Source organism: Protomyctophum bolini, assembly GCF_963924005.1.
Source record: "Protomyctophum bolini genome assembly, chromosome: 20".
Lineage (NCBI taxonomy): Eukaryota > Metazoa > Chordata > Actinopteri > Myctophiformes > Myctophidae > Protomyctophum > Protomyctophum bolini.
In genome coordinates, this window is record NC_137881.1 from 16,118,566 (window position 1) to 16,143,988 (window position 25,423).

General features: G+C 42.8%; 3 protein-coding genes across 4 annotated transcripts; 2 read left to right on the top strand and 1 right to left on the bottom strand.

The window, feature by feature from the left end:
• Positions 1-4: 4 nt before the first annotated feature.
• LOC308335586 (carnitine O-acetyltransferase-like) lies at positions 5-3,600 on the top strand. Its single transcript, XM_080792672.1, has one exon. It carries the CDS (start codon positions 57-59, stop codon positions 1,962-1,964), a length of 1,908 nt encoding a protein of 635 aa, XP_080648798.1. The 5' UTR covers positions 5-56; the 3' UTR covers positions 1,965-3,600.
• Positions 3,601-3,801: 201 nt separating this feature from the next.
• Positions 3,802-14,501, bottom strand: plaa (phospholipase A2-activating protein). Its single transcript, XM_080792859.1, has 14 exons — positions 14,269-14,501; positions 13,192-13,385; positions 12,914-13,014; positions 12,704-12,824; positions 11,524-11,691; positions 9,716-9,851; positions 9,110-9,279; positions 8,568-8,719; positions 8,126-8,345; positions 7,470-7,535; positions 6,928-6,999; positions 6,044-6,151; positions 5,319-5,486; positions 3,802-4,635 (listed from the first exon to the last, which is right to left on the bottom strand). Exons 1-14 carry the CDS (start codon positions 14,415-14,417, stop codon positions 4,067-4,069), a joined length of 2,394 nt encoding a protein of 797 aa, XP_080648985.1. The 5' UTR covers positions 14,418-14,501; the 3' UTR covers positions 3,802-4,066.
• A 723-nt stretch (positions 14,502-15,224) lies between these two features.
• zdhhc21 (zDHHC palmitoyltransferase 21) lies at positions 15,225-23,111 on the top strand. 2 transcript variants are annotated; one of them, XM_080792029.1, is made up of 9 exons: positions 15,314-15,363; positions 15,643-15,726; positions 16,961-17,152; positions 18,140-18,238; positions 19,080-19,191; positions 19,340-19,478; positions 20,452-20,568; positions 21,342-21,385; positions 21,630-23,111. In XM_080792029.1, the coding sequence occupies exons 3-9, from the start codon at positions 16,999-17,001 to the stop codon at positions 21,757-21,759; spliced, it is 795 nt and encodes a 264-aa protein (XP_080648155.1). In that variant the 5' UTR covers positions 15,314-15,363; positions 15,643-15,726; positions 16,961-16,998; the 3' UTR covers positions 21,760-23,111. The 2 variants fall into 2 exon arrangements, with proteins under 2 accessions (XP_080648154.1, XP_080648155.1); XM_080792028.1 differs by lacking the exon at positions 15,643-15,726 and having other exon boundaries at positions 15,225-15,363.
• The last annotated feature ends 2,312 nt before the right edge of the window (positions 23,112-25,423 follow it).

Sequence of the window (25,423 nt, forward strand, 5' to 3'; positions counted from 1 at the left end):
CCAGGGTTCAGTTCCGCTTCTGACTGTCTGAGGGGCGTCACGTAAAACTTGTCAGAATGCTGCTGGTTCTCGGCAGAAACATGGTGGTGGGCACGGCGAACCGTTGCAGCAGGCTGGTCCTTCGGCCCGTGCGGAGCACAGTGGCCGCCGCCGCCCCCGGTCGCTACCTGACGCACCAGAACGGCCTTCCCTGTCTCCCGGTGCCGCCCTTGCAGCAGACCTGTGACCGCTACCTCGCCGCCCTGGAGCCCATTCTGGAAAGCGCGGAGCTGGAGTGCACAAAGGGCCTGCTGACGGAGTTCCAGAGCCCCGGCGGAGTCGGTGAAAGGTTACAGAAGGGCCTGGAGAGCAGGGCACGGAGGACCGACAACTGGCTGTCGGACTGGTGGCTGCAGGCGGCCTATCTGGACTTTCGGATGCCCGTGGTGGTGCACTCGAGTCCCGGGGTGGTCCTCCCGCGGATGCAGTTCAGTGACAGGCAGGGACAGATGAGGTTTGCGGCCAAACTTATCGCTGGGGTGTTGGATTTCAAGACTATGATTGACTCTGAGACTTTGCCAGTGGAATACCTTGGGGGAAGTCCTCTGTGTATGCACCAGTACTACCAGATACTGTCGTCCTGTCGCATCCCTGGCCTGAAGAGAGACTCTGTGGTCAACCATGCCAGGGACCCCAGGCCGCCCACACACATCACTGTGGTGCATAACTTCCAGTTTTTCGTGCTGGACGTGTACAACAGCGACCGCACGGCGCTGACAGTGGATCAGCTGTATGTCCAGCTAGAAAAGATCTGGAATTCATCACTGCAGACAAACAAGGAGCCGGTGGGCATCCTCACCTCCCAGCATCGCAACGACTGGGGCAAGGCTTACGTGAACCTCACCAGGGACGAGACCAACAAAGAGTCAGTGCTGGCCATCCAGAAGAGCATATTCACTGTGTGCCTGGACGCGCCCTTGCCCCGCGTGTCAGACGAGATGTTTCGCAGCCGCGCCGCGCTCCAGATGCTGCACGGCGGAGGCAGCCGCTGGAACAGTGGCAACCGCTGGTTCGACAAAACCCTGCAGTTCATCATCGGAGAAGACGGGACGTGCGGTCTGATGTATGAGCACGCCCCCGCCGAGGGCCCGCCCATCGTGGCTTTGATCGACCACATCGTGGAATACATGAACACGTCTGGGATGGCGCGGTCACCCATGGCGCCCCTGCCCATGCCCAAGAAACTACGCTTCAATGTCACCCCTGAGATCAAGAGGGACATCGAGAAGGCCAAGGAGCACATGAACACAATGGTTCATGACCTGGAGGTCAGAGTGTTGGTGTTTGACCAGTTTGGGAAAAACGTCCCAAAGGCCCAGAAGATGAGCCCTGATGCATTCATACAGATTGCATTGCAGTTGGCTTACTACAGGATGCACCAGCGGTGCTGTTCCACATACGAAAGTGCCTCATTGCGAATGTTTAAACGGGGCCGCACGGACACGATCCGCTCTGCCTCGATCGACTCTGCCAACTTTGTCAAGGCCTTCGATGACCCCGCCAAGCATAACACAGAAAAGGTGGCTTTATTGGAGCAAGCCGTGAAGGCGCATAGGGCATACACCGACAGGGCGATTCGTGGCCAAGCTATAGACAGACACCTCCTGGGCCTTAAGCTGCAAGCCATTGAGGACTCGGCCTCCATCCCTGAGATCTTCATGGACACGGCTTATGCTGCGGCGCAGCACTTCAATCTCTCCACAAGCCAGGTGCCAGCTAAGACGGACTGCGTGATGTGTTTTGGACCTGGGGTGCCTGATGGTTACGGTGTGTGCTACAATCCCATGGCTAAACACATCAACATCGCAGTGTCTGCTTTCAACAGCTGTGAAGAGACGAACGCAGCGCATATGGCCAAGGTCCTGGAGAATACACTGGTGGACATGAGGAAGCTGCTCGAGGAAACGCCAAAAGCCAAATTGTAATGTCAGCCTAGGCTAAGCATTGTGCATGCCTGTGTCACTTGATGATATTTGTTGAGCAAAATGGTCAAGATGACTTGTCCTTAGGCAGCCAAAGCCAAGCTGACATGGACTATGGACAAGCCTTGGCAAAGCCCAACCTATGGGTGATTGATTGTCTTTGATTGATTTACTCAGTACTGTAGAACCACAGTAGAGATGAGCTCAGTATTTTCAGAACTCTGAAGTCCAAATGTTTTCATTAGAAATTTTCTGGTTTTGATTCATGTTGATTTTTCGGTAAGGTGATAACCCATTTTAAATGAGTAAATACAATTGATTGTGTTGTTTTATCACTCGCCAATGTCATTGTGCCTGAATTAAAGGTTGCATTTAAATCAATATAATGCAACATTTTTAATCATCTTGGCATTCCAGCCTGTTTACAACTTTACTTATCAAAGTGGAGGCCAGCAAAATGAGTAACAGTTTACGTAACCATTTAATCCCTATTTTATACCTAATGAATAAAAATCCCTCCTGTGTGAAGTGAGGGGCGCTCTAATCATCATACATCACCCACTGACATACATATGCCGATTTGCTCAGCTGATTTACAGACGTAAATGTTCCATCCATTGTCGATGGCATTGTGTTCAGACAGAATCCACACTAGCTCTTTAAAATAGTCACACAAGCTGTTGCAATAATAAATAAATAAATCACACCCGTGTGAAGTGAGTGAGGGACGCTCTTGTCATCGTACAAATTTACGTCATATTTGGCCTAATTTGTCCTTCCATTGTCAATGGTAAATATTGACACTACATCGGGTGTATATTTAGACATTTTAGCGCCCCTCAAAAAAGGATTCTGCCTATGACGCACCCAAAATAGGCATGACAGATTGGAAGTGGCTTTTTTCACTTGACTGGAGCAGAGTGCCTTGGACCTCTTTATTTTCACGTTTGAACCCTCGCCAACGAGCACCTGTTTTCAGTTCACAACTGCAAGGACCACGGCAGCACTTCTTTCCTCTATTCAATGGTTATATTCACTATTATAGTGAAGTTAGCCCAATGAGAGAAAGTGTAAGACATGATTGAGAACCACGGATTTAAATCCTGTGAGATTTGGTCTATTAATAGTCAGGACTACAGAATAATTTGTTTAATATGAGATTTCCAAGCACTTTAGATCAGTGCAGTCTGTTTTACATGTTGATGTTTCTAAGACTATCCAAGACAATTTTTGTAACATTTGAGACTAACAGTTACCAAATGATTTGAGTGAAAATGGGTTCTTTTAAGATGTCAAATAAAGTTATTTTGGTAGAATGAAGTATCTCGTCACTTTGCATGAATTAAAATAGTTGTATTCAGCCATTAAGATTAACTGCAGATATCAGACTTACACATATATAGGAATATAGAAAAGCAGTCATGGTATTTCATATACAGTACATAACTACACACTCAGCTCTTTATATTAACACTTAATTATTTTCTCATTGGTGTGCATTTACCAGTGCACTTGGAATTGATCTTAATGTTTTGAGGATAGATTTAATTACAATTGCTTGAGAATTAATTTGAATTTAAACACTGACAGATGTTATAGAAATTTGCATTTCATGAGAAATAAAATACCATTGGCACAGTCAGCATAAAATGAAGCCCAACACACACCGGCTCCGTCCGACGCAAAATAGAACTGCTTCTATCGGAGCGCCAGTTGACGCGTCAGACGCCGCCGGTGTGCGATAGGTTCATTGAAAATAATGGAGGCGGCTGTTTTGACACGCGGCGGTCGCAGACGGTGTGTGATGGGCTTGACTCATCTAATTAATTTATCTTGGGCATGCATTATATTAACAGTGCCTCCAAACATTGTATCACAGATCCTATTGAGTGTCATCTTCACTATTAACATTTGTGCTTAATTTAAGGAGAATTTGTGCTTAACTGCAGCATGAATAAAAACAGACTATGCATTAGGAAATATTTAATTTGTACATAATTTTTATTGCAGAACATGCAATCAGTCAAATCCCCACCACACGATTCATCAAAACAGGAGTAATAATAACAGGAACAAATAAGTGTTGTTTCTACAAGTCATTCACATCACTGCAGTTCTTTTAACACCAGCTGACAGCACTCGCCCACCTTAGGTGGGTCTGAGACCGAGGTGTACTTGGAAATCTGGGAGTTGACGCCCAGGGAGCGGGCCAGGTCTTGGGCCGTCTGGTCCGAGGCCAGAGTGGTTCCGAGGGCCACCAGTAATCTGAACACAGCCTCCTTATCCTGCACCGACTCTAGGGCAGTGCTGGCGACAGATAAGCACTGGGCCTTAGCCTCCAGGTCAGGCTGGCTGTGCAGGCAGCCTGCGTAGTTGAGTAGCAGAGTGGCCAAGGCAATGTGGATGTTCTTGTTGCAGACAGCGGCGAGGTCAGCGGCACGCGCCAGCACGGACTCACGCTGCGACATGAGGAGCGCCCGGCCATGCCTGCCACTGAAGCAGTTGCACAGAGTCCGTAGTGCCAGCATCTGGTTGGCGGGCCGGCCCTGTGGTCTCATCAAGCTCAGCAGGTGGTTGCACAGCTGGATGCCCTCTGCCTCACCACACAGGCTCTCATTGATCTGTGGGTGCCGCACCGCCAGCCTCAGAATATCCAGGACCGGAAACACAATGTCTAAAAGTCCAGGAGGAGGAAAGGGCAAAAGAATGATGAGTGAAACTCCAAAATGTGAAATGTCATCTAATGTCTTTGTGATCCTTAGTTTGTCTGTGGTTGATCCCAGTTTCGTTTGTAGTCGACTGAATATAACTCATGCTTTAATATAGATTTGTAGGGGTATAATTGTGTGTTTTCTGTTCTTGCGTCTTGTAATGCAAGATTAAAATAAAACAAAAACCACTGGATTTTATGTGCTGCACAGTGCATGCAGTTTGGAGGTGCCATAAATAAGTGTCCCAGCATCACAAATAGAAACTCCAGTGATCTTTGCCTCTGTACTTTTATATACATGTTGAGCCTTTGAAATATCTCCAAGGAACTGTCATTTTCTCAAAGTTATTTTTTGCATTTCAATCTCCCAAATTCCCTGGGGCATAATCCTGTTTAAACCAATCTAATAAATGTCGCTCATTTTCATTTCCCCCTCCCCCCCTTTCTCAAAGCACTGTACTGCCATACAATTCTTTTGGAACGTCACTATATTACATGTAGCGCTGGCTGCAGTGGCGTGTCTTATTGGGCTAACAGACGTACCTTCAGGCCAGTGAGCAGCCTTTGGTGTGTCTTATTGGGCTAACAGACGTACCTTCAGGCCAGTGAGCAGCCTTTGGTGTGTCTTATTGGGCTAACAGACGTACCTTCAGGCCAGTGAGCAGCCTTCCACAGCAGGTTGATTTGCTGGAGGGTAGGGAGCTGCTCAGAGTTCTGCCCACACACGCATGCAAGGAGCATCTCCAGGCCACCCAGCAGCTCCTCGGACAGCTTGTGCTCCTGCGGGGCTCCGTTGTTCAGCTCCTTCAGCTTGGCTGGGTGGGGAAGGGTACATTTAGGCCTGACATCAACATTTAAAAAATGTCTTCTAAATCTTCTGACAGTTTTCTGAAAAACCTTGTGTTTCTGTATCAGTGGTGCTAAATATTTCCCAAAAGTCCTGTAATTGGCCGCCAAAAATATGTTGTTCCGGGGACCACCATAGAAGCAAAGATTTGAGTTGGAAACGTTCGCTCTTGAAAGAATATATATTCAAAGATTTGCACCACATTCTCCCGATTAAAAAAAAATAGCAGACCTACAAGCTCGTAGAGTGGCACTCGGTGCCGCACTATGAGCTTGTAGTTCTGCTATTTTTCAATAGCCAAAGTATAACACAATGCTTAAAACACCAAAAGGGGTTCCCACCCAGAATGGGTTAAGACTTTCTGAATGGGGTGAGCAGAGTTCTGGAGAAATTACCTCTTTACAGTTCGCACACAGCGCAGCACAAAAGAGATTATCAAAAGGGTATTTGTCCTTGCCCACGGTAAGCCAACCGATTACAGAAGCAGATAAATATCATGTGATCAAAGAACAAGAAAATGCACACCAATGATCTGTGTAGGGTTGGCTTGTTCAAAGGTCAACCCATCCGTCTTAGGGAAGTAGATGTTTGTTGCGGTCCGTCTTGAACCGGGTGGGAGGTAGGCACCTCCACCTGGAATGGGGTACAAAAAGCCTTGTACATTAATCTTTTTCAAATAAAATGTATTAGTCCGGCAGCCGACATGCTTCTTTTGTTTAAAGTGGGAAATTTGGTATATAGTATTTTTTTATTGGCCTAAAATATTGTCTATATACACATACATTCATGAATCCACTTGCTGACCGGCTGTTAGTATTGGGCAATTTATTTTTCATTAACATCCTATGGCAGTCAAAATTGTTAAACTTTCCTTATGCTTTAAGTAACATGTCAGACTTGGGGGTTTTCATGATTCTGAATCCATTCCAAGCATTAGTTTTGCACAAAAAACGGCTAAAAACGGTCATGACAAATGTGATGAGGTCAGCCGAAATGTGATGAGGTCAGCACATTTTGGGCAAGTGGCTATGGCTGGTTTTAGCCCAAGGTTTGTATTCTGTGCAAAACTAATGCTTGGAAGGGATTCAGAATCATGAAAACCCCCTATCACATGCTACTTAAAGCAAAAGGAAAGTTTGACATTTTTCCCAAAGTATATAGTTTGAAGTTAGCCTGGCTCCAGCCCCTGAATCGCTAGCCACATTAAAAAATTATGTTCAAAGTGGTTTCGTAATAATAATCAAAATCTACAAAGTAATTAAAGTTTTCAAATAATTGTAGTAGAGTAAAAAGTACAATAATTGCCTCTGAGATGTAGTGGAGTAGAGGTAAAAGTATAGAAAATCGGAAACAATACTCAAGTAAATGTACTTAGTTACTTTCCACCACTGGCACAACTAAAAGCTCACCTGTAAATGGATCCGCCACGCCTCCAGTAATACCTGCTACTGTGCCTGACCCTGGGATGTACCGACCAGAGCCTGGGAAAAACAAAAGCAATTTTAGCACCGTTTGTTTCGTTTTAACATTTAGACCTGAGGACGATTCTACAAATGCCTTCTAAATCTTGACAGTTTTCTGAAAACCCCTATGTTTCTATGTCATTCGTTCTGAAACATTTTCATGTCAAGGACCCCCAAAAATATATATAATTGGCCGCCGACCCCCATCTGAAAATATGTAGTTCCAGGGACCCCCCAGAAGCAAGGATTTGAGTTAAAAATGTTCGCTCTGAAAGAATATATTCAAACATTTATGCTTTTCAAAAATAGCAGACCTACAAGCTTGTAGCGCGGCCGTGCTATGAGCATGTAGATCGGCTATTTTTCAACAGCTAAAGTATAACAAAATGCTTAAAACACCAAAAGGGATCCCGCCCCAAAATGGGTTAATTAGTATCAGAGATGAATGCAGAATACATCATTAGAAATCTCTAGTTGAACACGGCTACCTGTGAAGGGATCATTTATCCCACTCTGCCTGTTGTCCGATGCGCCAGGGATATAGCGACCGGAGCCTGTCAATTAAAGAGAACAAAACTGGGGTGGGTATACTATGCACAACAGATATGATGGTAAATCAAATATGGCATTTATGTTAACTAATTTTATGATAAAATGTTGAATTTAATTATTTGATAGTGTTGTGTTTGAGCCCGAGGTCCTCATTTCTGGAAGAGTGTAAACATTGCATATGCCTGATTTATCTTCTGTGCGTGCTCTATGGTTTCTCCCCATCGACGTAATGTGACTGTTCGTCTCAAAGAAAAAGCAACAGAGTCTGAGAATAGTGTGGCCTCCGTCCAATTTTAAGCTATAAAATAGACAAACGACTAGAGCTTGCACAAAAGTGCACAAAAACTAATTTCACCCACTGTTTTACACCTGTAAACCTGTGACGTAACAATAAAGTCGATACTGCTTCATGTCTCAGAGTAGCCACTGTCACTTTGTTACGCCAGGGCTCCACCGGGCGCGTTTAATGGTGACGGAGATGCGACGCAAGGCGGGCAGTGGAGCCACCCTTCATTGATTAAAAAGGGAACATTCTGTGACGCTGACGCGATGCGGACGCGCCAGGTGGAGCCCCGGTGTTAGACGGCTTTACCAGTGAATGGGTCAACGATGCCAGGCTGTGCAGGTTCCAGCACATGTCCTTTAGTGTTCTCTATGATGAAGTTGGCCACTTGGTCCAGGAATGATGGACTGAGGTCGTTCTTCTGCAGGAAGTTATGTGCCGTCAGCCAGGGATCCTCTGCCACATTGTAAGGGAGCTTCATGGAGGGCCCTCCCTCGTTCACTTCAATGGTGAAGACAAAGTCGTACTCCTACAGAGAGATCAGGGTTCAAGGATCGGAAAGCCAGCCAGGTTAAACATTCGTACAGATCTTGGAATAATGCCAAGATTAAATAACAGAATTAGACTCTGCCCTACAACACCGCACCATCTGGGTGACTTGTAACTGTAATGTTAAAGAAAGCATTGCTATTGATTGCAAGCATTGTTAGTAGAAACTAAATATTTATTAGAAATTAGACGACGGCCATACCTTCCCCTCATACATCACACTCTTTGACGTCTGCTGGTTGGAGCCTCCGACCACGTCTCCGATCTTCACCCAGCGACTGTCACTGGCGCTCCACTGGTATGCCTCCACCTTCTCTCCGTCTTTAATCAGACGTGTCTGGCCATCACGATTTCCTGAGAGAAATGTTACAGTGAGCATGCCATAGCGATGCCAGTATATATATTTTTAAATAGAGTAAATAGGCCGGTCACAGACTCACAGATACAGGGAGACATTCCTAATGAATGTTATTTTATGAGGAAATAAATTTTGAACAAATATGCACATTTGGCATTCTATGAATATTTGCCATGTCATAATCCTGATTATTTTTGCTAGATAATAGCAGAAAAAAGACCACCCACCCGCACACCGTCTTCAAATGCAATGAAAAAGCTTTAATAGGGAAACATAGCAACTTTTCGGCCTATGCGGCCTTCATCCGGCTATCATCATGATAGCAAAATCTTGAATTGGGGAGCAATATTAAAGCACATGGATTACCGGTAATGTTCTTCCATTACCTGGCTCATCAAGGTGTTCCCTGCCAGGCAGATCTTCCACTTTGATGTCTCCTAAGTCACCCGTCTTTGGGTCTATGGTGGTTTTGGCGAGCTCATCCTCGAAGGCTTGTAGGTCCTGTGGACTGGCCACGCGGTCCTCAACCTCTGTAAACACACGGATGATGCCGTCACTGTGGAGAGAGGAGGAGCACCAAGGTTAGGAGCAGGACAGCTATTCTCCATTTGTCTTTATTCAGCCTACAGCATCAAACAGAAGAACCGTTGGTTAGGAAGAAGAGGAACAGTGGGAAGAAATCTATCCTGCCCAATAGATAAGTAGTAAATAGTGTTAATAGTGAAACTTAAGGTCAATCTTTCTCTCTCATCCAACCAAAATGTGACAGTAACAGCATATAATTTATTGTGTGCTTTCATGGGTGTAAAATATGTATAAAACATACGGTGATCCCTAATTATAGATGTAAAATTAAATTAAATTAAATTAAATCACACTCCGGCCAATCACTTTTTGGCTTTTCTTTCTTCCTCAGCCAATCAAATCATGGCTGTGGGGTGCCGTGACCAAAATATTTAATGTATACCACACACTGACTGGGGATCCATTACCTGGCACCAACGGCTATGTCACCATTGGGCAGGATACAGCAACACCACACCGACTGAGCTGGAAGGCGAATGGTCTGGGAGCATTCCCCATTTCTCCATATCCTCACTGTTCTGTCCTCTCCTGTGCTCACAAAGTCTGTGATGGGCAAAGTGAGGCAGTCTACAGTTAGTCAGTCAAGAAAGTCAGAGCAGCAGTCCATTATGGTGTCAAAAGCTTAGGCCCGAACCAGACAGGATGTATTTGAGCAGTTTCTGTATTGCAGGGTTGCAGGCCAAGGTACCTTGTATTTTTGCGCTCTACAGATATGCACCCTGGACCAAGGGCGATACCATGGTGGACATTGGGTGGTCCCCAGAATACATTTCTTTCCAAGCTTATTTCTCACAATTCTATATTTATAAATTACTTTGCACAATGCACATAAATTACATACCCAAAGCATGTAAATAGTGTTGTGATTAGCATGACAACTAATGCTGTACAAATGACAGACATTTCTCCCTTCAAAATGCCCCAGGTTGTCTGGCCTATGTTGTCAACTTCAAACAACCACTGAAAATCTGAATATAAGATAGAACACTATTCACTACATTCAGGCCAACCATGGCTCCCCAGCATCTTTGAAATTCTGGGTTATTGGAAAAAGTTCCAATTCCCTTAAGGTGAAAAACCTACTATGCATAGAAGCATACTGGGTCCACACTCTTAGCATGCTTGAGCCCTCTGATCTAAATTAAGAGCTCAATTTACAGAGGTTATAGTGAATTAGTTGCATCTTATCTCAAGCTCAGTCACAGCCGTTTCTTGGGAGCCTACATTGCTATTAGAACTGTCCTGAAAGAGACAGTTCCCCATTAACCAGATCACAACCATTACATTGTGGTATAAAAAAGTCACATAACAAATAATTCACTTTTGACGGAAATCCGTTTTTAAAATGGAGATCTGCCAGCCATGAGATTGTGTGCAGAGATTTGTGATCCGACTTCGCTATAGCACTGAAGATGGCCTTGAACTTCCTGGGCTTATTGAATAAAATAGACAATTTATGCATTTAACTACATTGCATGTCTTTATAATGGGTGAGGAAACACAGGCAGCTTGAGTGATCAGGTTTATACAATGCAAGCCCATAAACGTATACTGCAAGAAGCAAGTCTTTCTTGAGACGAGCTTGCTCACCTTGCATCCTAGACAAGAAAAACTCAGTTTTATTGGGTAAAACACTGTGCATACTACCAGATACGTTAACTGGCCCATTTTTAAGTCTTTAGTTGTGATAGTGGACGATTAGGTTAAGTAGAAGATCTATAGCTACTCTGTTTTTCCCCCAGTAGTGGATGTTAATAAAACGAAGACAGACAACAGTAACTCCTGCAGCGTCTTATGTCTCATCAGTTGGCCTTTTCGCAAAAGCCCCACCCACCTTAGTTATAATGTTTTAGAGGATGCGCTTGTTTTGGTTCACTCAACATCCCATCATGAGTGTACAATCAAAGTTTTAAAGATGAGGTGGATGAAATAGGTTTTTTATAATAATACATCACTCTGCTTTTTCAATGCAAAATGCCAACATGGCCACTATGTGAATATGGTCTATTCTATTGCATACACAGGCCTTGATTTTGTTACGGTTTGTTATAAGTTCAAAATGCATCCTGTCTGATAGAGGCCTAAATGTTAATGACTGTATTCACATGGCCTGGAAACAAGTGTAGTATTATTTTTGGAATTGTTTCCATTTCCCTGTTGCGCGTTAAAAGTTGTGGATTCAACATCCTTAACTCTCCTCTTCTCAGGAACTCACCGTGGCCGTTGGGGAAGATAGCCATACTGTAGATGAAGTTGGTATGGCCGTAATAGACCTGTACGCATTCTCCCGTTATGAGCCACCTCCTTATACTGGCATCACTGCCGCAAGAGAAGAACTCTTCGTCGCTGATCACTGCTAGGCCCCTTACATACCCTTCATGGCCTAAAAAGAAGGAACAAAGAGTTTTTCTGTAGTCATGGCTTTGCTGCTCAAGCGTCAAACATTAAATAATTAACCAGCTCTGATAAGATTACATTTCGCTTGTTATTTCATCACATATAAGCTGTCAATATTGACCATATAGCCTACTCACTTAAAATTTGATGCATTTTATGTTGTCATATACAATCATCAATAGGCTTAGGCTACACATTGATTCTAAATATTTACAACAGTACTTTCAAAAGAAAGTGCCGTTTTGGTCGCCCCACAGCAATCAATTTAATGTTTTGGTACCGGGTCAGAGTATCGGGCCTTTACCGATACAGAGTACGAGTACATGTGAAGGGTATCGGGGCCGATACCGATACTGGTAGTAGAGTTGTCCTGGTACCATTTTGTTCAGACCGAGTACAAGTACTTAATATTTAGTACTCACCGATACAGAGTACAGATACGACTACTTTTTATTTTTGTTGAGTAACCACTTATTTTACCCCCTTTTTCTCCAATTTAATTTCATTGTCATGCCTACACTTGTCAGTTTGTCATTTATCCTTGTAGATCGGCTGTTTCTGGCGATTTGCTGCATTATTGGGTCAGACTTGCTCCCGTTGCATTCGTTCAGCCTAGTGTCAATTAGATGTTTTGGTATCGGAACAACTCTAACTGGTAGCATCAATGGTTTATTGCACCGACCTCATCCATTCATTCACAGATAAACTCTTATCTGATCGCTTTTCATTCCTTGATTAGATTGCTTCATCCAATTGCATATCATTACATATAACTCATAATTTAGTGTGATTATTTGCAGAAGTAGAATAATTAAATAAGCAAACTATTGAAATTATGTTGTATTGTGTCGTCTGTGTATTTCTACTTGTATCAGTCTGATATAGAAGCATACTCGAACTTGAATATAAATCAATCTCATGTCCTTCAAACAGCATGAAAATAAACAAAAAGCTGAGTAGTTGTTGATTCAACCATAACCAATAATACCGCCCCTCACCTGTATAGGTCTTCTCACAGCGGCCGGCTTTCCAAAGCTTGATGGTCTTATCTGCCGATCCAGTCAGCATAAGGCCTTGTTCAGGTAGAATGACCACTGCCCATACTGCTGCCTCATGGCCCTGGCGAGGTTAAAATCCTATCATTAGCATCACACTCTTGTCAAGGAGACAGGTCACTGAAATGTGAACAATTGCAGTGGTGGCTATACCTGCAACGTCATCATACACTTCTCATTGAGCCAGACTTTAGCCGTTGTGTCCCAAGAGCCACTTAGTAGTGTCCCAAACTTCCCAGAGGATAGCGTGCAAACTGTGGATAGGACAGTGATTGTTCACATTAAATCCTGTCAATGCTGATGACAAATAATGCAGAATACGTACATCGTAAGGTGTGAGAGAGGGGAAGTTCAACATGTTGAGTGAAAAAGAAAAAGTACGGAATATTAAGGTGGCCCGGTGCAGTTCGGTGTCGAAAACCACACTTTACCTGTGTTTTTGTGGCCCTTGAGCGTGAACAGCGGTTGCGGTCTGTCCAGTGAGAAAACACAAATATTGTGGTCGTGTCCACCTGTGGCAATAAGCCCTCTGGGATACGTCTCACTCGGTGCGATGAAACATACACAGGACACGTAATTCGAATGGCCGCCCATGCAGTGCATCTCTGTGAAGCCTGTTTCTGGGCTGTAGGGATGAAAGGAATCATGACAAATCCATTGATCAGTATTAATCCTAGTCCCATCGGTAACGTCACCCTTTAGTGTAACGAATTTCACATAGCACTGTAAACCAGGACTGTATTTCTGACCCCAGACGACCTTACAGGTGTATGCAAAGGCCAATTTATGTAACTTATATAGCATTTTATGTAGACATAGCACTATAAAGTATACATGTATAGTTTCATTATATAGATATTCCACTGTTACATTCTTAGCTTACATATGATTCATGGTAACTACTTTGATGTATTGCCATGCTTTTTGTTATTGCTTAATGTCTGGATTGCCAAATGCCTAAATTGCAAATTGATCTATTTATATCCCACAGCACATGTTCCTATGGATGTCATTGTATGTAGTAAAACTATACTACATTAAACCTAGCCATGGTTCACATGACGCTCTATGACAGTCATGTTTCAGGGCTACATTAAACCATGCTATTATACATGTGTTTGCCTGGTTTAGCCACTTATAAGTGTGTACAAAACCTTGTTTTGGTGACTTTTATACACTCTCAGAGTTATTGAACGACTACTGTATGCATGGGGGCGGCGTTTGGCAGGTTAACCGTTAGTAAAATGAATGAATGACAAAGCTTATTTTGTGTAAACAGCCTAGCTAGCAACCTAACCAACAACTACCAGCTGCTGTACGATGCTTTAATACATCTCTAAATGGTTATCAGTGATCGTTTTTGTACACACGCCCTCTTAGCTACAGCATTCACACAAAAAAATGACACAACAAACAACACAAATGTGATCATTTAGCTTCTTGCTACTGTCTGTTAGCAGTGTCACTGTGTCAGTTAGCCTAGCCGGCTAATGCTACTTTTAAGCTACCTTGAGTTGGGTACCCAGAGCCTTCCGGTCCGGTCTCTGGAGACAGAAACAAAAGCTCCTTCTGGAAAGAGCGCTGCCGTGACCCCCCTGACGTCCATCTCATGTCCCGGGACAGAACAGCGCAGCTTGAACGAGTTAGGCGACGCCATTATTATCACTATTATTACGTTATTACCACCAACAGCAGCGTTGTTGTTGTCGGAGTTGTGTGGCGTGACTCTCCTCTCTCTCAACCTAAATAAAACCGGGTAGCTAATGTTAGCGGAAGTTGAATGACGTAGCAGCTATACACAATAATGATATTATACATTTAAAGTATCCTCGTTTCCTCTCATTTAAAGGTGATTAAATGTTAATTGATTTAACCCCAATTAAGTTATTTAACAGTTTTAATCACAGTGACATGCAGATAACGATGCATTATTTTTGAAGAGCTCCTCGTGTACTGTGTTGCCTTGATTTCACCAGTAGGTGTCAGCACCCTATGGTCAGCACTCTCTCTGACAGCAAGTGTCAGAGAGGAGACTCCAGAGTCTACATCCCATAGCCTGGAGGGAAGGCTAGTTGGGTGTGACTAAATTCGATTAAATTAATAATAATAATTCCATTCCATTGATGAATAGCATACACATCAAACATTTTGAGAAAACAATATTGTCTATAAAATGTATGTAATACACTAATACCCTTGACTACCGGTATGTCAAAAGTAGCAGGTTTTGTTTGGACGAGATAATATTTTCTTAGAAAAAATAATAATATAATAATAATAATAATAATAATAATAATAATAATAATAATAACAATAATAATAATAATAATAATAATAATAATAATAATAATAATAATGCAACTTTCTTTTATTATGGGGTTTGGACTGGAGGACATTCTTAATAAAAAAACAGCAGCATCCCGCCAGGCTATGGCATGTTGTGCAGTGTACTGCACTGCGCTCTTGCACAGCAACCGGTGGAGCGAGTCAGTCCTCCTCCTCCTCCACCTCCACCACCCACCTTTCTTATCCACCCATCCATACACCAGATGAGGAAGTGTTCATCACACCCGTGTCCGTGTGCAGTTGGCTTTCAATAACAAGTATGTATTTTTTATGGTTTCATAATTCATCGATTCATGAAATCCGCGCGGGATTACAATTAGGCCTACACATGTTTTTTTTAAATATTGAACCTTTGTTAGTTAGATTAGCCTTACAGAGATAGATAGGTAACAACGTCAACAACAGTAGCTTGCTAACCCATATAAGCAGTAAAGCAGTGGATCTTACCGTTCATCAGTGATGAAGACATGAAGTAACCCTACTTTTCCGCTAGAATCCAAGCTATAATAGCTAATTTGTATTACATTATTTCACAGTGATCCACAGTGATTTTCACAGCCCCCCCCCCCTGTCTTCGCATCTGTTTTTGTTTTGACTACGTGATGGACAGTCACAGTACTGTATGTATGACTTTGATTGATTGAAATATGTATTAACAGTTTGCAGAATTACAGTACATTTCAAGCACAAACTCAATACAAAGACTGTTAACTGTGAGTGGACGACCCAATTAAGCATTACACTTGTTTACAAGAGGGTCCACCTTGTTCAATTCATCAAAAAACTATGAACTGCAGGAGCAGATATTAGTAAAGGACCAAGGTGAAATATTACAGTGAAGTTGCCTGGGCAGGGTGGGTTAGGGTGGTGCTTCACAGATATGCAGATAATAGACAAATACTTGACATACCAAGTTAGAAGGTGTGTGTATGTGTCATACACCTTGGCAGAACAGAATTGTGCAATCTATTTAAGTTGGTCTTGCAAGACCAACTTAAATAGATTGCACAATTGGGGGGAAGTCAGAAGAAGTCATGCAACCATGGTTGCATGACTTCTTCTGACTTCCCCACCTACCACACACCTACCTAGATATTATGGTATCAGGTATGCAAATTGCAATCACACAGCCTAAGGTGACTTAGCTGCAATTTCTAGACTTTTTATAATGGGATGAATCTAGAGTTGCAATACCCTCCATTGACTCCCCATTCATCCAAATTGCTTTTGCGATCTGCTTGTATTAAACAACGTTAAACTCACCAACATTGCAGCTGTAGGGAAAGCTCTTTCAATCTGCAAAGCATTTGTTTCATAAAAATCCACCATAGACACGTAGACATGTTTTGAGCTGTCAATAAATTCTGTGCAGGTGATTCTTTCTCTAATTGTTGGAGTTTGCACTCGTTTTTTTTAACGGGTCGCGCTGCTGCCTCCTGCATTATGTGCAAATTCCAAACAGCTGGTACGCAGGGCCATTCAGTCACTTCGACGAGTATTGCAAATTTGCAACTCTAGATTAATCCCATTATTTTAAAAAAGAGTTGCAAATTGCAGCTAAAGGTGACTATACTATACCGGTCTTGTATTAACCTTTTAATATTGTTATTGATGAATGAGTTAAATGTCCTTACCAGTTGCATTTTAGTTATTATTGAGGTACTATGTTATTATCCCTAACTAACATACTGTATTTGGGAGAGATGAGCCAAACGCAGACTTGCTGAGACAAACATACACATTACACATCTCGCACACAGGACACCGAGCAGAACCATGGACTTGATATTTACTGGTCGTCAAGCAGCATGCTTAAAAGTTTTTTCTTATTTTTTTATCCACTGTGTTGTGTAGGTTTTGGGTCTCTCTAGGTCCTCTACTTCACAGTAGCCATGAAGCTTCGACTGCACTTTGTGGTTGACCCCATGGGTTGGCTGTGCATCAGTGTGGTGTTTGGCATCTGGTTGTACAACAGCCTCTTCGTTCCTACGTTAGTGCTGCTTCCGCACTACAAAGAAGGACACATCCCCTGGGCCATAGTTGTCTGTGAGTGTCCCCCACCCCCAACTCTCTTTTTGACCCCTTTGACTTCTTTATGGTAAGATTTGGGTGATTCCACTTTTGGCGTCTTTCTTAAACGGTGTCCAGTTTGCTAATTCACAACAACTACTACTACTTTGGTGTTGAAACTTTGAATTTCTCTATTATAAACTTTCACGACACAAATCTATTTCGTGAAAAGGCTATACTACAGTGAATTCGGTTCACGGAAGTTGTTGTATGGCCTATGTAGGGATTATCTGACGCGATCTGACGCATGTCTGTTATGAAAGAGTCTATCATGAGTGAAACAGCTATAGTCTTGTTTATAGGGTCAATGTAAGTAAAATAATATTGCCTTTCCATTTGAGTATCTTTTTGTGTGCGTGTGTGACTGTGTGTGTGTGTGTGTGTGTGTGTGTGTGTGTGTGTGTGTGTGTGTGTGTGTGTGTGTGTGTGTGTGTGTGTGTGTGCGTGTGTGTGTGTGCGTGTGTGTGTGTGGTGAAATCTTCGGGAGGAAAAACTGGCTAGCGTCTGGACTGGCCTTTGGCTTTTAGATTGTCGTAGAGGTAAAACACGTCACAGAAACCCAGATTTAAATTCTCCGCAGCAGTGCCTCCAACCCTGGCCAACCCAGTCCGTCAGTACCAGGTGGTCCAACTATTTCATCCAATCAGGAGAGAGAACCCATTTATCGGATGACATTTTGTAGCGTTCCAAATCCAATTCAAAATGTGCCTGCTCATGTCTTTGTTTCATCATTTCTAATTTCACTTGTTTAGTCTATATCCTGTATGAGTTTTCTCTCCTGATTGGATGAAATTATTTGCACTTGCATGTACATTTCACACTTAAACAGGGTTAAACATAGGACAACACATTAGGCCAATCAAGCCAAAAATGTTACTCCCCAGGGTGAAAACCAGCTGTGAATCTCTCCATTCATGCATGTTTCTGCACTAATCTCTGACATCATTTCACGTGTCACTTCAGGCTATTACATTGCGTCAGGCCTCTGCGTCGCAGCCCTGTTCAGAGCTTCCACAGCAGACCCAGGGCGTCTTCCCACGGACCCACAAATCCCTCTCTCTGGTAAGAAATACCAGTGGAAATTGTTCTCAGAAGCATTCTCCTTAATGTTTTCATTTCAATACCAGTGCTCGATCTAATACCCACATAGTAGGGTTGCCCCGATCCGATTGGAAATTGGGGGCCAATCATCGGAATGGATCCATATCCATATGATATTAGCCTGGATATTGTATGTGATTTAGGATATTGTACTATTGTGATATGGCACAGGTGTTCTATGAAAATAGAATTATTGGATTGGGGAAAATAGTTTTGAGATGGGGGTTGGCAGCCAATTACATATATCTTTCTTGACATGAAAATGTCAAGAAAGACGACTGACATAGAAACATGGGTTTTTCAGAAAACTGTCAGGATTTAGAAGGCATTTGTAGAATCGCTCAAAGGTCAAAATGGGTTAAACTCATTTTGCTAGATACTTGAACGCTTGTTAACCACTTAAACCCTATATAGTATATACTGTACACATCATTGACCGGAGTCCTCAGGGGTCTACTTGAACCCCTCCTTTTTTCCTGTGCATTTCCTGTGCATTTCCTGTGCATTTCCTGTGCATTTCACAAGCTTGTGATGCACATTTTGCAAGGTTTCAAGTGTTGCAATGTTTCAAGGTTTCAAGGTTTGCAAGGTTTCAAGTGTTGCAATGCAACACTTTTTCTTCACTATTAATATACAATGAATAAAGAAAGGGATTAAGTGGTTGCAATTATCAGTGCAAGGAGGTAATGCTGATGTCAAGTGAAACTACAGTCCTTAGGCACGGCCCATTTCATTTGAATTAGTTGTAAATATGTTGTGCACCACCTTGGTGGGCTTTAATGCTGTCCTCTTTATTTCACAGAGCGAGACCACTGGGAATTGTGCAACAAGTGCAATTTAATGAGACCTAAAAGGTCTCACCACTGCAGTCGTTGTGGCCATTGTGTACGCAGAATGGACCACCACTGCCCTTGGTAAGGCTCCCTGAAACTCCTCTAAGCTGTATACAGAAGAAATTATTGGAAAAAAATAATCCTACAAAAACAAATTTCCACTTTCAGGCATTGCTTTGAACTCTAAGCATGTTTATTTCCTAATATCTGTCTCTTTATTCCCTTTCAGGATAAATAACTGCGTGGGAGAGGACAACCACTGGTTGTTCCTACAGCTTTGTTTTTACACTCAGGTCCTCAGTTTGTTCACCCTGGCCCTGGACTTTTGCCAGTATTATTACTTCCAGCCATTGATGGGACTAGACAAGGTAAAGACGCTTTAGATCAGAAGAAGCAAGGCACAGCACTGTCAGATGTAAAAGCCTAGCTGCTTTGATGACGATGTGCAGAGAGACACTGACAGTGTATGTCTGTCTGTGTGTTTCTGTGTGCAGACAGAGAGACACTGACAGTGTATGTCTGTCTGTGTGTTTCTGTGTGCAGACAGAGAGACACTGACAGTGTATGTCTGTCCGTGTGTTTCTGTGTGCAGACAGAGAGACACTGACAGTGTATGTCTGTCTGTGTGTTTCTGTGTGCAGACAGAGAGACACTGACAGTGTATGTCTGTCTGTGTGTTTCTGTGTGCAGAGTGTTGCTGAAAATGAGCACTTGTGCTCAACTACTACCCTGGGGGGAAAGAAAGTGCTCAATGTTCTGCTACTGGAACTACCTGTACTTTGGGATGGCAAGCTAAGGATATCAAGTATTTCAAGGATCTTTATCTAGGCCCCCTAAACTGTAAATCAAAAAAGTGTTGTATGTACAGTATAATGGTGCAAAACTTTCGGGTCTTTAAAATATGACATACGTATACCGAGGCTGCCGGGATTGTTTAATTACCATTGGAGCATAACGCCGAAGTATTTGCGCCTTTGATCCATGAAAATCCCCCTGAAAATAGTCCCATGGCTTGAAGAATAACAAGCAGTAAGGGCTCATGGAGCCCAGTGAAAACTACCGTTCACTTGCATTGAACTCATTTTCCCAGAAGCCCTTGCAGCCCAGTGCATGGCTCGATTACCGGTTACATCATCATAACGCGTCAGCCTCGTCACCAGGTCCGTGACAAATACGCTATTTATTTTAAATTATTAAAAAAAACGGCGAATTCAACACATAAAACAAATAGAGTTTAGCGTATTAGGCAGGGGAAGAACAGCGATTATAATGCGGGTTTAGCGGGTTATGTAGTCAATTTATTTAATGACATTTTGTTTAGCCTTTATTTACCTCTTCCAGGATAAATTCACGACACACCATGAACTGGCACTGATCCGAGTCTCGGCGCTCATGGGCATGGTCATGTTCGGAGGCATGAGCAGCCTCTTCTACACTCAGATGACCGGCATCCTGTCTGTAAGTACTGTAACTGCCTCCACACATTCTGGAGCACGACGGCAGCATGACAGACGAGAATTATAATGACGCATGTAAGTTATGAACCAGACACCACGAGCGTGTCCTAGACCTAGACAGTGCCACACATCCAGTTACATCCACGCAGGTGCTGAATGGAATACAAATGAAAAGATTAATACATGCTGGCGTCGTTGACGCGCAACTCCACTCACACGAGTCGCGAGAGACCCATGATGGAGACAGACGGCGTCTACAAATCCCCCGCCAACCCAAAATGAGACATGGACGAGACAGAGACCCACTTCTGGTCCGTTATTACAGTGTACTGCAGGCCAGCCATAGAAGCCCATTGAGAACTTTGTCAACATATCTTTTGTTTATTCAATAGGACGTGTATCACATTTAATGTACCACCTGAATGGGTTACCCGGGCCGTAACCGCGCGGTCGGCGGGAAAAAGAACGAGGGCGGGCGTGTTTTAAGGCGAGAATTCCGGATACCGCCAGTTTGTTACATTAAGTGACATGACTACCTTACAGTCTCAAAAGGTCTTGTGGCAGAGAAATCTTTTCAGTGGTTCAGTACATTCAAGGCACACATTGCAGTGGTCACTCGACTCTGTAGGTTTCGTTTACACTGTATTACATTGAAAAGATCAGACCCTTCCTCACCCAGCTCAGTCACACACCTCTTCAGACTCAGCTTAGAGAGATAGCACCTGCTACTATTTGTTTGAACATATATTCATTCGCTTGTTTCTCCACAAACAGGACACCACCACTATTGAGAAAATGGCGCAGTTCTCAAGTGAAACGTGAGTCTCTTTAAATATCCTCCTACAAAGTTGTTTTGCACCTTATGTCTAATCTCACCTACATCCGTACATGCCCTTAAATCCTCCTAACTTTCTGAAAACTGAAATGATGGAGCTTGCACCTGCTTCTTTACAATGTAAACCTGTGATGTGACAACATTGTCTATTCTGATCCTGTTTGTGAATCAGCTATGATTGAAAACAAACAAAGTCATGCAGATATTCGTGGTGCCCCCCCTCACAGATTTGGATCAGCAAGATCCTGGCAGTGGGCACTAGCTGAGGTGTTTGGCACGCACTGGAAGGTCCTCTGGCTCATCCCTCTCAGAAGCAGACGACCCCTCCATATCCACCACTATCGCACTCAAGTTTAGACGATGCAATGGAAACTGTTAACTCCTACCGGGTCCAGATGGTAAGAATTGCCCCCGTTCGGCAAAGGAGAGCCACTGAAAACACACTGTAGGCTTCCATCTGCTTGTCTCTGTCACCTTCCTCTTCCGTGCCATGGCAACTGGGCAGCAGTCGTTGTGTTTACCAGTGGATATATAAAGCTTTTTTTTTACTTTTACTTTTACTACTCCATTGTGCCCACAGGCAGTAAAGCAGAGTCAAGTACAGTGTTCAACTAGCGACAAGGCAATGTTTTGTTGACCTCAATCATACATATTACTCACTGTGACTGCTGCAGTTAGTAAGCATTTAAAATAAGGCAATTGCATCGCAAGGACGGATATTGTCACCTCAAAGCCACTGGCAGAAGGGAACCATCTCAGGTTACTTTTAATAAAGAGCCTCCGCTACCAACTTTGAAATAACACGACAGACAAAACTACAATAACTCCAGTGTGGCCATAAGAACGGCTGTTTGTTGAGTTGTGCCTTGTTCTTATTTTCGTTTTATTGTTATTATTATTATTATTTTACGTCTATATTGAAAGTTGTCGCGCGCGTGTGTGTGTGTGTGTGTGTGTGTGTTTAGTTTTTTACGTATCTGGTTATAGTGATCTCCCAGTGGAATAGATCAAATATTTCACCTGTCTGTGAAGGAAGTGAAACCACTATAAGGACACACAATATGAAGCGAAGGATGGAGCATCCACATATTGATAATCATTGTTTTTATACGGTTCTGTTGTTTTAATGAATTAGTATATTTATTATATTACAAGATTGTTTTGTCGACGCATGCACAAAGGAAACGCGAGTTGTTAACTTGAACATTGCTGGGATTCGCTGGATTATTATTAATATGTATCTGGGCACATTTAAAATACTTTTTTATAGTGCTTTTTTTTCTTCCATGCTGTGACAGTCAGCAGACTAACAGAATCTACCTTAGACTGTATACACCACAGACATTTCTGCCACGTAATAGAACAACTGTTGGACCCTACACGCGGACATGGGTTGTTTTAGTGCATATTATGTTTTCCACATGCCAAGATGTCTTTTGAATTCCACATTGAGATGTATTCCAAGTGTCTCTTCATGGTCCTTCAGGTTAACTTGACCCATTTTGACCTGAGATCAGATTCTAAAAATGTCTTCTGCATGCTGACAGTTTTCTGAAAAAGCTATGTTTCTATGTCAGTCGTTCTTCGATTTTTCAAAAATAGCAGACCTACAAGCTCGTAGCGCGCCACTCGGTGGTGCGCTATGAGATTGTAGATCTGCTATTTTTCAATAGCTAAAGCATAACATAATGCTAACACCAAAAGGGGTTCCCGCCCAAAATGGGTTAAGTCAACCTATTACCTTGGGCCCTATAGAGGGTTATGCGTTTGCATAAAGTCGGTGGCAAATCGAGTAGAGTGGGTTTAACGTCGTTCGATGCAATCAGATGGGACTTTTCTGTTTGGATGTACGGGCTGTCAAGGTTCAAAACCCTGATAGGCTTGCGTATAAAGACCCGCCCCCCCTGCCTGTCTGTACTGTGTGCACACGCTGTCCCGGGGGCGCTGCTGCCGTGTCAAAACTCTGTGACTCTAAAGGTTTGGAGCATCCCGAGTTGTAGATATTTAGTATGGGAGCTTGCTTTTTGTAAATGTAATTTGGTCAGGCACAATCATAATGTAACCGCATTCTTTTTCAGGTTTGGTTGGTCAGGCACAATCATAATGTAACCATTATTTTTCATGTTTGGTAGGATTAGTTGGGTAAGGGATAATATCTGCCTAGGGGGTCATTGTCGGGAGGTAATTCACCGACAGGGGGTTTAACTATGCGAAGCAGAGGTGGTAAATCACCCTGAAGGTGAATTATCTCACGACAATTACCACCTAGGGCCTAGGCAGATATTATCCAGCTTATTACATGGCTACTTGATAAATGATGATAAATTGATCCCAAAACACAACAAAACAAGATATTTCCTTGCTTGCGGTAATGAAAGTATTCCATTACTTTCATCTGCCCAGCTGCAGCCGGAAAACAAGGAAGTGAGTTGATCAAATGGAATCTATTTTCGGGTACTGCTTCGTCTATTTCTCGCTCAAATGTTTTCCAAAAACATTTTTGAGAGCAATGTTTAGCTGTAAATGACATGTTGGAAACGGCAGTAAATCAAGCGGGGCACAGCAAATGCTCCCAGGGTTTGATTAGGCGGCGGTCTGTTATAGAGCGGAGCGGTCTGTTATCAAGAAATAACACAATGCTGAAATCTGCGATTGACCGTTCAGAATCAAGAATTCAACCAAGCCGTGTAATAATGTTTGTTATTGATTTACTGTTAGTTTTAGTTTGCTTTGCTTGTTTCTTTGTGTTGCCCCATATAGCCTTATTTTCTTTAATTAAGAGCCAACGCAGAGCAATATTTCCCGCCACAGACTCATAGAAACCTGGCGTCAGTGACAGTGTCACCAGACTTTCCACCTCGGAGGACACTGTCTGCTAACCACGGAGCAAAGAGGCAGGCGGGGGCTTGTCGACCCCAAAATTGCAATTTGCTGTTGATTTTGTAAATGACCGGTCCGTGCCAAAATCCAAAATACCAAACACGCAGGCCAGGGAAAATATGCGACTGCGCCCCTCTATAAATGGTCAATTTGCCCGTCCCGTGTGCTTCACACCAATGCACCTGCCCCAGAAATAGAGTCCCTTGTGTCTCTTCTATCAAGCTTTAGCATTTGCGAATGCAGTCAGTCAGTGGCACAAATGCTTTGTGTTTTTCATATCGTACGGTCGTATATATGACTTGTGACTTATACGACTTAGGTCTTATATATGAAGGATGGTCCTATACTCATGTAACGTTATTGTGTGTGAAGAATCAAAGGAGTCTTTGTGTGGTGGTCCGGTGTACAGCTGGCTGCACTAGAGAATGGTTTCCATTGTATAACTGATACTGGAAAAAGGGACTTCATGTAAGGTTAAGATGAGTTGACGTGCATCTCTACCAGATATGTTCTATGCTACTTAGTTGTAAATGAACGTTAACATGCCATGTGAAATATTAAGTTTTCCAAGTAGTTTTTAAGTGCCTGTCAAGAAGCTGTTATTCTTTTGCCAGTTCCCACTTAGCTCACACACACACACACCTTGCGTTGGTCTTCGTACAAACCAAAGTCCTAGCTAATGGAAGAAATGAGAATACAACTAATTCATGTTTTTACCGTGGTCGTATCAACATTCTGGAGGCCATGCTTTAATATATGCACTAATTTATTTAGCACACTGGTCCATGTGAATAAAAGTTTATGCTGTTAGTCAATTGTATCATATTGTATTGAACGGGAAAGCTTTGTTTTAATCAAATTGTCTTGTATTTTGATTGATTTTTTCTTTCTCTAGAAATCATTGTCATCATGACTCATTGATATTGAATTGTGATTTGAAATTGAATTAATTCAACGGCTGCTATTGCTTTGTAACATTATTTTTGGTTTTGTTTCAGGGATTATTTTTGTATTTATTTCAGGGATATGTAGATGTACATAATTGGCATACAAAGGTTTTTTGATGTCTTAAGTTATTTTTGATCCTGTATTTGTTCAAGCAATAACCACTTATTGAAACAGTACAGCAATTGTAATAGTG